Source organism: Tinamus guttatus, unplaced genomic scaffold (assembly GCF_059628265.1).
Source record: "Tinamus guttatus ecotype Peru unplaced genomic scaffold, ASM5962826v1 Tinamus_guttatus_pri_ptg000387l, whole genome shotgun sequence".
Taxonomy (NCBI): domain Eukaryota; kingdom Metazoa; phylum Chordata; class Aves; order Tinamiformes; family Tinamidae; genus Tinamus; species Tinamus guttatus.
This window is the reverse complement of record NW_028288921.1, coordinates 840494-853056: the sequence shown is the minus strand read 5'-3', so window position 1 is coordinate 853056 and position 12563 is coordinate 840494. Positions and strand designations below refer to the sequence as shown.

Genomic DNA, 12563 nt, shown 5'->3' with positions numbered 1-12563 from the left:
GGGGCAACTGGAGAGCTCACTTCTCTGTCCCTTCCCTGGCAAGTGTGTGCCCCGGGCAGAACTATGGGATTGCCTGGGGTTGGGGCTTGGTTTGAGGGTTTGGCGTTTGGCAAGACAGGATCAAAGTCCTGTGGGATGAAAGAGCACAAAGTCTGAGCACAGGCTGAGATGAGGATGAGCCTCAGCTCCACGATAACTGCTGTGGGCTGCTCTTTGGGTAGAAGTGGGATGGAGGACAGTCTGTGGCAGAAGACAGTCTTCCTCCTGGAGGCACCGAAGCAGGCTTGCTGTTCTTCAGTTCCTCAGCAGGGTTTCATGCACTGTGCTGCTTAAGATAGAAGTGATAGGCCAGAAAAGAGCAAAGGTGCCCTTAACACAAATCCTCCTGAGAACTTTATCTAGGAATCTGCTTCCAGCCTTACTTCATTGCCATGGTCAATGTTGTGCACCAACATGGTGCTGCCAAATAAGAAAAATGAAAATGTATTTCATAATGTTAAAAATGGCCAGAAGTTTTAGAAGGGATAATTTTTGTCATTCTATGAGAATGTTCTGACTTATGTCTAAAATCTGCTGTAGGGTTTGGATTCAATTTGATCACATAGAGAGGCTGGTGCTGCTGGAGATTCCCTGCAGCAGTTGTGTTCCCCTGTGGTACTGAAATCAAATATCTGTTAAGACCACTTATTCCCCTGCATTGACTAGAAAGGGAATTCCAGACAACTGCATTTGACAGAGGCAACTACATGGATGGGGTCTGACACTTATCACTTTGAAAGTCAACTTTGATTCAGATGATCTGCACATCTGCACTTTTCATGGTTTGAGTATTCCTTTTCCCCTTGCAGTTTATCGTTCAGACACCTCTCAGCTCTTCCCTTGCTGCTTTGAGCTTCACGGAGTCTTTCAGGAGACTCTTGTTGTCTCTTAACCAGGTCATTCACTCTATCCAGCCTTTACTATCTGTTTGTGAAAAGCGGTTCAAGGAAGGTTATTCATTGTAGGCTGTAACATTCAGCTACTGGAGCGAGAAAAACAGTTTGATTTTAGCCAGAGTGATCCAAGTCCCCAGTGGCTGATCAGAGAAGTGGCAGGGCTGGGGAGCTGAGCAAGAAGGTTCTGCATACAGGTCTCCCCTCAAAACCATTACTTTTCACACACGTCCATACTTCATTAGGAGACACTCTAGGAAGTGGAGAAAGTGCATATGGCTGATTCAGAAAATGGAAGAATAAAGAAAGCTCAAAAAAAAATAGCCATCTTTCTTTTCCAGGTGCTCATTGTAATCAGTCTAATGTTAATACACTCCTTTCCAATTAGCTATAGAAGATTTGAAAATTGAAGAAAATTATGGCAAGAATCATGGCTCCCGAGGGGTTTTGCATTTGACTGACCCCTTCAGAGTAATTGGTGCTGAGCCCATGAACCACCAAAGCTGAGAGGAGACTGAAGAAACTTCTCAAGAAGTTCAAGTCAGAAGCACGTCCTCAAGTTTCTTGGCGGGTTAATGGGTCCCTCTGCGGTTCATTACCAAGCAAAGCCTCCCCAGGGACTGATTAGAGCAGAGAGTTGGAAGCCATGATTAAACATAGGAAAATGCAAAGTGCAGCTACCTCTGATGCCATCTCAACCCTACATGTGTGTTTTCAAGCAGATTGACCAAACAGAGGCCCAGGCCCTGAGTACAGACATCCTTTCCATCATGCTTTGCCCAAGGCTTTTGGTTGGAGCAGTGTGTAGGTGGGGGTGTTCAAGGCCTAGGGCAGGACACTGATCCAGGACCTCTTGTGTCCCTGGGGGAAAGCAGGCAAGGAGGCCCTGTTGCCAGAAGGAAGAAGTTTCTTCTCTTAAGCCTCAATGGTAGAGATACCAGCCATGGCCAAGAGCACATAGACCTAGTTCTTGAGGAGGTTTTTGGCACTGCCCTCGGCTGTCTCCTCCTTGGGCTCTCCTACACTTTCCCATGTCAAGGACACCGTGTGTGCAATTGCCCAACTTGGCAGCAGGGACATGCTTGTGTAGAGAGCACTTGTCAAGGTTATGCTGAAAGGAGGTTCCCACAAAGAGAGCAAAATCTGTAATGCCCAAGGCCAGGGAGAAACAGGAGAGGGATTTGCCTCCTAGGGGTAATTAATGGCAACTTGGGCCTGTGACAGAGGTGAACCCCTCTCCAGAAGGACAAGGTGCCGCTGAAGAAGTACCTGGACCTGGACAGCCTGTGATTTGCCACACGGAGGTCATCATTAGCCCATTTCCCTCATCTAAGTGTGGGAAGAGTTTCCACCGAGGGAGAGCTATAAGGGTGCAGCAACTAGAGTAGAGACCTTGATGTGATGTGGCTCTCCCGTTTATGAAGCATGCTTCTCTGGAGATAAGGAGGACTTGGCCTTAGGCAATGGTGGCATCCTGTTGATTGGATACTGGTAAGAAACATGAGTCACTGTAGGCCTCTTGCCAGCCACCACTCCAAAGGGACATGGCTTTCCTAAAGGTCCCATGCTGTATCTGCTAGAACCAAGTGGTTGTGCAGGACATCCCAGACACCCCACATGTCCCTGCAGGTCTCTTTCTGTGTCACTGAATCAAGGGCCTGCTCTAAATAACATTCATAGAATCATAGAATCATAGAATCATAGAATGCTTAGGGTTGGAAGGGACCTCTAGAGATCATCTAGTCCAACCCCCCTGCATACGCAGGGACACCTAAAGCACGTGGCACAGGACTGCATCCAAGCGGGTTTTGAAGATCTCCAGAGAAGGAGACTCCACAACCTCTCTGGGCAGCCTGTTCCAGTGCTCTGTCACCCTCACTGTTAAGAAATTTTTCCTTAAGTTCCTATGGAATTTTTGATGTTTCAGTTTCCGGCCATTTCCTCTAGTCCTATCAGTGGCCACCACTGAAAAGAGACCATCCCCGTCCTCTGCACTCCCTCCCTTGAGGTATTTATATACACTGATTAGATCCCCTCTCAGCCTTCTCTTCTCCAGGCTGAACAGGCCCAGCTCACTCAGCCTCTCCTCATAGGGCAGATGTTCCAGGCCCCTGATCATCCTTGTAGCCCTGCGCTGGACTCTCTCCAGCAGCTCCACATCCCTCTTGTACTGTGGAGCCCAGAACTGGACACAGTACTCCAGATGTGGCCTCACCAGGGCTGAGTAGAGGGGCAGGATCACCTCCCTCGACCTGCTAGAGATGCTCTTCTTAATGCAGCCCAGGATCCCATTGGCCTTCTTGGCCACGAGGGCACACTGCTGCCTCATGGTCAACTTGTCGTCCACCATGACACCCAGGTCTTTCTCCGCAGAGCTGCTCTCCACAAGCTCGGTCCCCAGCCTGTACTGGTGTCTGGGGTTATTCCTCTCCAGGTGCAGGACCTTGCACTTGGCCTTGTTGAATTGCATGAGGTTTTTCACCGCCCAGTTGTCCAGTCTGTCCAGGTCCCTCTGGATGGCAGCACAGCCCTCTGGGGTATCGGCTACTCCTCCCAGTTTGGTATCATCAGCAAACTTGCTGAGGGAGCACTCTGTGCCTTCATCCAGATCATTGATGAATAAATTGAACAGGACTGGACCAAGGACTGACCCCTGGGGGACCCCACTAGCCACAGGCCTCCAACTAGACTCTGCACCGCTGATCACCACTCTCTGGGCCCTGCCATCCAGCCAGTTCCTAATCCATCTCACTGTCCACTCATCTATCCCACACTTCCGGAGCTTGCCCAGGAGGATGTTGTGAGGGACGGTGTCAAAAGCCTTGGTGAAGTCGAGATAGACGACATCCACCGCTCTCCCCTCGTCTATCCAGCCGGTCATTTCATCATAGAAGGCTATCAGGTTAGTCAGGCAAGATTTTCCCTTGGTGAATCCATGCTGACTACTCTTGAGCACCTTCTTGTCCTCCATGTGCCTGGAGACAACAGCCAGTATGAGCCGTTCCATCACTTTTCCGGGGACGGAGGTGAGGCTGACTGGCCTGTAGTTGCCTGGGTCCTCCTTCTTGCCTTTTTTGAAGACTGGCGTGACATTGGCCTTCTTCCAGTCTTCCGGCACCTCCCCCGTTCTCCAGGATCTTTCAAAGATGATGGAGAGCGGCTTAGCTATGGCATCTGCCAGCTCCCGCAGCACTCTGGGGTGCATCCCATCAGGGCCCATGGATTTGTGGGTATCGAGGTTCCTTAGGTGCTCTCTGACCCAATCTTCCTCTACCCAGGGCAAGTCTTCCTCTCCACCAGCTTCTTCTCTTGCCTCTAGGGCCTGAGGCTCTAAAGGGCTGCCCTTGGTAAACACCGAAGCAAAGAAGGCATTGAGCAACTCTGCTTTTTCTGTGTTATTTGTAACCAAGGTGCCCATCCCTTCCTCCAGCGGACCCACGTTTTCCCTGATCTTCCTTTTGCTGTTAATGTATTTGAAGAATTTTTTTTTGTTATTTTTAACGTCCCTTGCCAGCTTGCCTTCCAGACGTGCCTTAGCTTTCCTTGTCGCATCTCTGCACTCCCTGACTACGTTCCTGTATTTCTCCCAGGGGGCCTGTCCTTTTTTCCACATTCTGTATACCGCTGCCTTCTGCTTGAGCATTGCCATAAGCTCCCGGCTCATCCACGCAGGTCGCCTGCCCCCTCTGCCTCCCTTCCTACACACAGGGATGCACTGTTGCTGGACGTGGAGAAAGTGCCGCTTGAAAACTAACCAGCTCTCTTGGGCCCCCCTGCCTTCTAGAGCACTAGCCCATGGGATTCTACCGAGGAGGTCTCTGAAGAGGCTAAAGTTGGCCCTCCTGAAGTCCATCGTCGCAAGGCTACTTACAGCCCTTCCTCCTCCTCGTTGAATCCTGAACTCCACCAACTCATGGTCACTGCAGCCGAGGCTACCCCCCACCTTCACATCTCCTACTAGGCCCTCCCTATTTGATAGCACGAGGTCCAGTAGCCCACCTCTCCTCGTCGGCTCCTCCACAACCTGCGTCAAAAAGTTATCGTCGACGCTCTGCAGGAACCTCCAGGACTGCTTATGCCTGGCTGTGTTGTCCTCCCAGTTGATGTCGGGGTAGTTGAAGTCCCCCATGAGAACCAGGGCCTGTGACCGTGAGGCAACATCCAGCTGCCTATAGAAGGCCTCATCAACCTCCTCGTCTTGGTCAGGTGGCCGGTAGCAGACACCCACCACAGTGTCTCCCACATTAGCCTGCCCTCTAATCCTTACCCACAAGCTCTCAACTCGCTCATCCTCGACTCCCAGGTTGAGCTCCATGCATTCCAGTTGCTCTCTCACATAAAGAGCAACTCCACCACCTCGCCTTCCCAGCCTGTCCTTCCTAAAGAGCACATAGCCTAACATTAACTGTTTGCAGGGTGTGCATGAGTGTCAGCTGCCTGGTAAGAGGAACTCTGGTGGCAGTCAGCATCTGTCTCATTTCAGGTAATCCCTAGAAATGAAGGGTGGGAATGAGGTGGCCACACAGGAACACATGGTGACATTGGATGAGACGGAGGTGATGCAAGGCATGTGCTAGTGTCTGCTGGCTCTGATGGAGCAGCTGGGAGACCCGTATCTTTCTAGATCATGAGTTGGGGGCCAAGTGGGGAATTTCCATGGCCATCAGAAATTACCCCAGATGACCAATACTGCTAGAGCAGCACCCACTATGAAGCTGGGACACAAGTAGGTCCTTATGATGCAAGACCATAATGCCATCTGTCAGACTCTTCATCCAATTACATAAAAATAGACTTGAAGGGCCATGTCAGATGCCTGGGACATCCTGCACAACCGCATGTTTCTGGCAGATAGAGCCTGGCACTCCCAGGAAAGTCATGTCCTTTTGCAGTGGTGCTGGCCAAGTGCCCTAGGGTGCCAACATTGTCCTACCTGTGCCCAAACAAATGAGTCCCACCTCTGCCTTTAGGCACAGTCTGCACTGTCCACATGCAAGCATGATGCTCTAATGGGATGCATATCACACAAAGGTCTTCTGTCGTGTCTCTGGGCTCCTGAAACCTTCTAATTCTCTTCTCTGTCACGCTCTTTTCGGAACAAGGACAGTGTTAATGATGTCCACGTGGTCACTGCAATACAGCCCAAGCCAGGACCTTCTTCACTAGTGCATTGTCCTTCCTGGAGATAAGATCAGCTCTGTCCCAGGCCCCAAGGTGCTGCAGAGGGAGCTCAGGGAGCAAAATCCTCTCTTGCCAGGGCTGGGCGGTCCAACTCTGTTTCCCCCTGCCCTGGACTCTGCAGGCTTTGCTATGTTAGTGGGAATCTCCTCTCACCATCACATGGACACCTGCTCTGCATGACAGCATGCCCATGCTCTGAAGTGCAGCCACTGCAAACGCTGTGTCCTTGGCCCTTGGTAGAACAAGTTTCACCATCACCAACCTGTTCTCTGTGCCACAGCGAAGGCTCTGTAACTGAAACCTGCACAAGTGCATAAAGCCTGGAAATGAGAAAGGAGCAAATGGAGGTGCTCATCTGACTGAGACATTGTTGCTGGAATAGCTGGGATGTGGTGGAATCTCACACATGATTATAGAGCCTGTACAGTGGCAGGTTCCGAGATCTTCAGGATGGACCACAGGAAGATGAGCAAGGGGGCTGCCCTTGGTGTGAATGAGCAGCTCAGGTGTATGGAGCTCTTTGAACTCGAGGGCTAGGTCTTGGGTGCGAGCTTGTAGGTGACAAGGGTGAGACCACAGTGGGAGTGACCAAGCACCCAGGCAGGGTGAGAAGGTGGGTACAGTCTCCTTTATGCAATGTGAGCAATTATGCGGCTCAAAGAGCACCCCACGTGCACACACCCTCCCTGCACTGGCTCCCAGGCTGTGGAGATAGGTGTTCTCCAGGGCTGGTTGGCTCATGCAATGACCTCCCAGGAGCTGGAAGAGGACCTAGAAGGCAGCAGTGTCCTGGTCCCCAGCACATGTCAGAACCTTCACCTCACAAACCACAGAGGACTCACGTCCCTCCTCCCCACACTCCTCCCAGTGACCAACTCCTCCCCAAAAGGCTGAGGGCAGCCTGAGGCCTCCTTGTCTACCCAGAGGACATGTCCCAGATGGGCTCCCATCAGCACTGCCAGCTGCTTGTTCCCAAGTGCCTGTCCCAGGAATCATTCTCTGGAGGGGATTGCTCACTTGTCCCAGCCACAGGCAGGGCAGGGCCAAGAGGATGTTCTTCCAGCATTGCCTTGAACAAGCGGCTTGTGAGGAGCAGGAATGGCCAGGCCCCATGGGTGTCCCTGCAGCCAGCTGTAGGGAGCAGCTTGGGGACGTGGTTGAGTTCAGAATGGAGAAACTGGGTGCAGCAGCAGGGCTGGTCATCACTGGTGCTGGTGGGGCAGGGGTGGGAGAGCTCTTGGCAGTTTCCCTTCTCCCAAGCAGAACATGGGGGCTTCCATGTGTGCCCATCCCTGCACCCGCACACGGCTCCCTGGCTCCACTGTGCAGACAGCACCCAGGGCAGGGTGCTCAGCCCTGGGGAAATGTCCCTCTGACATGGTCCCCATGACAGCCCGCACTGCCCTGTCCCCCCACAAACCCTGCTGGGCCCAGCCTTGTACCACGTTGGGGTTGGTGCAGAGCCGTCCTTGGCCTCTGAGCTGGGAGAGAGGCTGGGCAGGACCGGCTGGTCCTCTGGCTACAGGCACCGAGGCCGGCAGGAAGGAGCTGCCCAGGCAGCCAAACACTGACACTGAAGGTGACCTCAGTGACTCTCCAGGCTTCCCTGGGCTTCCTGGGTCCCCACTGCCTCTTGTGGGACTGCAGTGCTCTCCCTAGCCTGCACATTCATTGTTTTTGCCCTTTCCATTCGGGTGGCTCCCCTTGAGTTTCTGAATCACCATTCACTGCTAGGAACATGGTGCCCTTGGAGATGCCCTGTGTTCTCCTGGAGGCTCCATATGCATCTTCAGCCCTGTCACATGGAAGATAGTGCTTGACCATTCACCACCTGCAGGAGCTCTGAGCACCCACAGGTCAGAACTGAATCCATCCCTCCTTCCCTAACACATCATCTATGAGATCATTGCTGGAGGCCCTGGAAAGCCCTGAGAAAGAAACAGATACTTGGAGGGTAAAAGTCCCTGAGCACATTTTAGAATCTGACTTTGGAAGGAGAGGCCAACCTTCAAATACTGCAGTGAGGAAATCCACTTTTATTTGAGCGAAACCAGGACTGACACAGAAACACAAGGACAGACATATTTATAGCCGGTATGGCAATTACACAGAGTGAGTTCATGCTTCTGGCACAGTAGGATGCATTCAAAAACTTAAGTAAAAAAAAATCATTATAAACACAGAGAGAATGCTCAAAGCACAGAACTATCTGAGATGCATTAGGAACCACTTGTTAGAAAGGACAGGGAGCTTATTTCCAGCACTGACTGAGCCAGTTTCATTAGGGTGTTCTTCAGATCCTTGTTCCTCATGCTGTAGATGAGAGGGTTGATCGTTGGAGGCAACACTGCATATAGAACAGCTAACACCAGATCCAGAGCTGGGGAGGAGATGGAGGAGGGCTTCAGGTAGGCAAACATGCTACTGCTGAGAAACAGGGAGACCACGACCATGTGTGGGAGGCACATGGAAAAGGCTTTGTGCTGACCCTCCTCAGAGGGGATCATCAGCACAGCTGTAAAAATCTGCATGTAGGACACCACAATGAAAATGAAACATGCAAAGAATAAACAAATACTAAGCACAAGAAGCCCAACTTCCCTGAGGTAGGAATCTGAGCAGGAGAGCTTGAGGATCTGGGGGATCTCACAGAAGAACTGCTCCACCACATTGCCTTGGCAGAGGGGTAGGGAAAATGTGTTCCCAGTGTGCAGGAGGGAATTGAGAAAGCCACTGGCCCAGGCAGCTGCTGCTATTTTGACACAAGCTCGGCTGTCCATGATGGTCCCATAGTGCAGGGGTCTGCAGATGGCAACGTAGCGATCATAGGCCATGACTGTGAGGAGAGAAAACTCTGCTGAAAACAGGAATGCTACCAGGAACACCTGGGTAACACATCCTGAGTAGGAAATGATCCTGTTGTTCCTCAGGGAATTGGCCATTGATTTGGGGACAGTCGTGGAGATGGAGCAAAGGTCAAGGAGGGAGAGGTTGAGGAGGAGGAAGTACATGGGGGTGTGGAGGCGGTGGTCACAGGCTATGGCTGTGATGATGAGGCCATTGGCCAGGAGGGCAGCCAGGTAGATGGCCAGGAAGAGCAAGAAGTGCAAGAGCTGCAGCTCTCGTGTGTCTGTGAATGGCAGGAGGAGGAACTCATTGAATGAGCTGCTGTTGGACATTAGCTCCTTTGGGAGTCCTGTCCAAGGAAGGAAAGGAAGCAAAAATTTAGAGCAGACTTGTCTGAGCCAAACCATTTCAGTTTCTCGAAAATCCCCCATATTTCCTCTCTCCCTTAATTCAGCCCCATTTCAGGTGATCCACATTGAAATGGCAGGGACCCGCTTCCCATGGCTCAAAGATTTGTTTCTGCTGCGCTGCAGGTGTAATTGGATGTGTCAAACCACTTTTTGATCAGTTTTTCTGCAGATGCCTGTGAATGGCGTCTCACATAGCTTGGAAGGGACTAGGCCCAGAAACCCCACTGGGAATATTCTCCATTCACCAGCATGAGAGCTGAATACAGTGCTCACACCAGTTGTGTCTGAAGGAGAAGAGCTTTGTGAAGGATTTGTCCCCATCAATCTTGCCCTCCTCAACAGAGATATTTGTGTCTGAATCTCTCACACCAGATCTGACTCCAGCCAGGGAGAACAGTCAAATGGAAGCAAGGAAAGACCTTACCTCTTTTTAGATGTCGAGATGTCTAGACACAGACCTTGTCCTCATGCCACTTCACCATCTGCAGCTGTATTCCAGAAACTTCAGAGAGAAGGAATAGCTTTGCTGCACAAAATCTGCAGGAGTCGACGGCCTCCCCTTCTATGGCAGGGCTCTTCAATAAGCGGAAATCCAGTGTCCTCTGCAAAAGGGTCACTGCAGGAGTCTGTTGGTATAGAAATGTGCGTATATATAATATATATGATGGTGCACACAGAAACACACAAAGGTGCCTCCTCAATGTGGGAGCATTCTTTGAAAGAACAGAACAGAAATCCTTGGTGTTTCAAGCACTCTCAGCAGGAACCCGTGTGCATCTCAACAGGAGAAAAAAGACTTCATCATGGGACCTGCTTCATCACTGAGCCCTACCCCTCACTGTCGTGTACTTGCACCTCACTCAGATGAAGGACAATGACACTCACAAGTGAGCCCAGTTCTCCCTGCAGAAACAGCCCAGGAGAAGGGGACTGTCCAGGGGCACCCCCATGTCTGCAGGTGCTAAGGAGCAGCTTAGATAGACCCTGATGCAGCAGCCGAGGAGAAGCTGGTTCTGTCTATGAACTAAGGGATGTCTGAGGGGACATTCAGATGTCCCTGGCAGATTCTTTGTCTGCTCCTTGAATCTCTTAATGAGTCTCAGTCTCTTGTCCAAATCTGACAGTTTTGTTACCATTTTCCTCTTACCTTTCCTCTTTCCTTTCGAGAAGTGTTCATTGAAATGTGCTCACAGCTCACCCGTGAGCAGACCTGAGCCCTGCAGCACCCTCCCAGCAGGAGAAGGAGCCTGTCCTGGTAGAGGATAATCCTCCCACCCAGAACTTCTCCCCTCAGTCCTGTGGGGAGCTCCCTGGGCAGGCTTAGTGCTGACCTTCACAGGTGACACAGTCACTGCTGCGGGCACACAGCACCTTTGGGTGCAGGGACCCTGCTCTGAAGTGCAGACCTCTCACCCTGTCTGCACGCCCCAGCTTCACATCACTGCTGTTTCTGTTGGGGAAGGCAGCAGGATGCCCTGCCCTTAGGTGGTATGTTAGAGAATCCCTGCTCTGAAGCAGCTCCTCTTCCTCTGCACTGCAAAAGCCAGCAGAAAGAAGGAAAAAATGCTGGGAGCCATGGGATGTGATGGGTTCTTATATTCTCTTCAAGAAGCTCCGTAGCATTGTACTGTAAGCAAAAACTCACCATGTCAAGAGCTGTGAAGGTCTCCTCTGTCCTCCCGCTCCACCCTGCCGTTCCCCTCTCGCTGCCTTCTCTCCTCTGCTGTCCACAGCAGCAGGCAGTGCCCGCAGCCCTGCTGCTCTTGGCACAGGAGCTGCTCCTGCACTCGGCTGTCTCTGGGCAGTGCTGCCAGGCTGCCACGAGCTGCCTCCGTCCCAGGAGCCTGGCCCCGCTCAGGAGCAGAGGCCCAGCTGAACTCACCAATTTCTCTGTCCCTCGTGTTCCCTCCTCCTGGGAAATGTTCACTGGAATAGACTGAAGTGATCACCTGTTGTCTCTTCCCATTGAGTGGAGAGCAACTATTTCCAACCTTGCAAATTCTTTCATCAGAGGATCACTACCTATGAGAGATGGAAATCTGCTCCTGTGGAACACCCAATTCTCATCTCTGACCTAGGCAGGACACCTAGTTAGGACATGAAGGGAGCTCCTTGACACATGGTTCAGGGATTGACTCAGATGTGTCAGTCTGGGCATATCATGCTGGTCTAGAAGCCCCTGACATGAAGTGGGATTCAGAAAAATCCTACAAGCTCCACAGGCAGGTCAAGTGATTCCCCTTTCAAAACTGAAGTGAGCACAACAAAGAGGTCTGTAAGAGAGCTCCTTGTCTAATCAGCAATTGCAATCACTGGAGATGGAGGATGGGAATCAGTTGCTCCCACACAAACACCTGGGGACAGCTGAGAAAACTGAGGAGGTCCAGGGCATGTGCCAGTGCCCACTTTCTCTGATGCAGCTCCTCGGAGACCTGCATCATCCTAGAGCATCAGGGTGGGGGCCTCAGGAGAATTGCATTGCCCATCTGAAATGACCCCAGATGCCAAATACAATGGCAGCCCCAGGAACTATGAAGACCAGGCATAGAAAGATTCTGGCATAAAGCAGAAGTTCTGGTAATTCAATGCAGCTACTTGATCTGATGGCACAGAAAAATGCTGGCAGGGCCTTGTCAGATGCCTGGGGTGTCCAGCACAACCATGTGTCTCTAGCAGATACAGTAGGGCACCTGCAGGAAAACCATGCCCCATTGCAGTGCTTGCTGGGCAAGTGCCCCAGGCTATGCTGAGTTTCCTACCTCTACCCTAATCAATGAATTCCAGCACTGACTGTAGGGAAAATAGTCCCACCTACATGCAGAACTGTCCCACCTACATGCAGAATGCTGCAAAAAGAGGAGGCACATCACTCCAAGCTCTGTGTCTTTCTCCATGGTCTCCACCAAGGCATCATGATGGCATCTCCATAGTCCCCACAAAGGCATCATGATAGGGTCTCGGTGGTCTCCACCAGGGCATCGGAATAACGTCCCCTTGGAAACCACCAGGGCATTGTGATGGCAGTGGCATAAGGTCCATAATGCCGTTGTGAGGGGATGGGCCCCATGGTGACCATGCCCTTGCTGGGGACAAAGATGCCAGGCTCCCCACTCCGAGGAGAGCAGCTCCATCAGGAGGGAACGACTCCCCTTGGTGCCACTGTCAGGTCCCCATAAGAGGATCCTGAACATGG

General features: G+C 51.7%; 1 protein-coding gene across 1 annotated transcript; it reads right to left on the bottom strand.

The window, feature by feature from the left end:
• Positions 1-8332: 8332 nt before the first annotated feature.
• Positions 8333-9292, bottom strand: LOC148593489 (olfactory receptor 14A16-like). The gene has a single exon (XM_088530798.1). It carries the CDS (start codon positions 9290-9292, stop codon positions 8333-8335), a length of 960 nt encoding a protein of 319 aa, XP_088386924.1.
• Positions 9293-12563: the final 3271 nt, after the last annotated feature.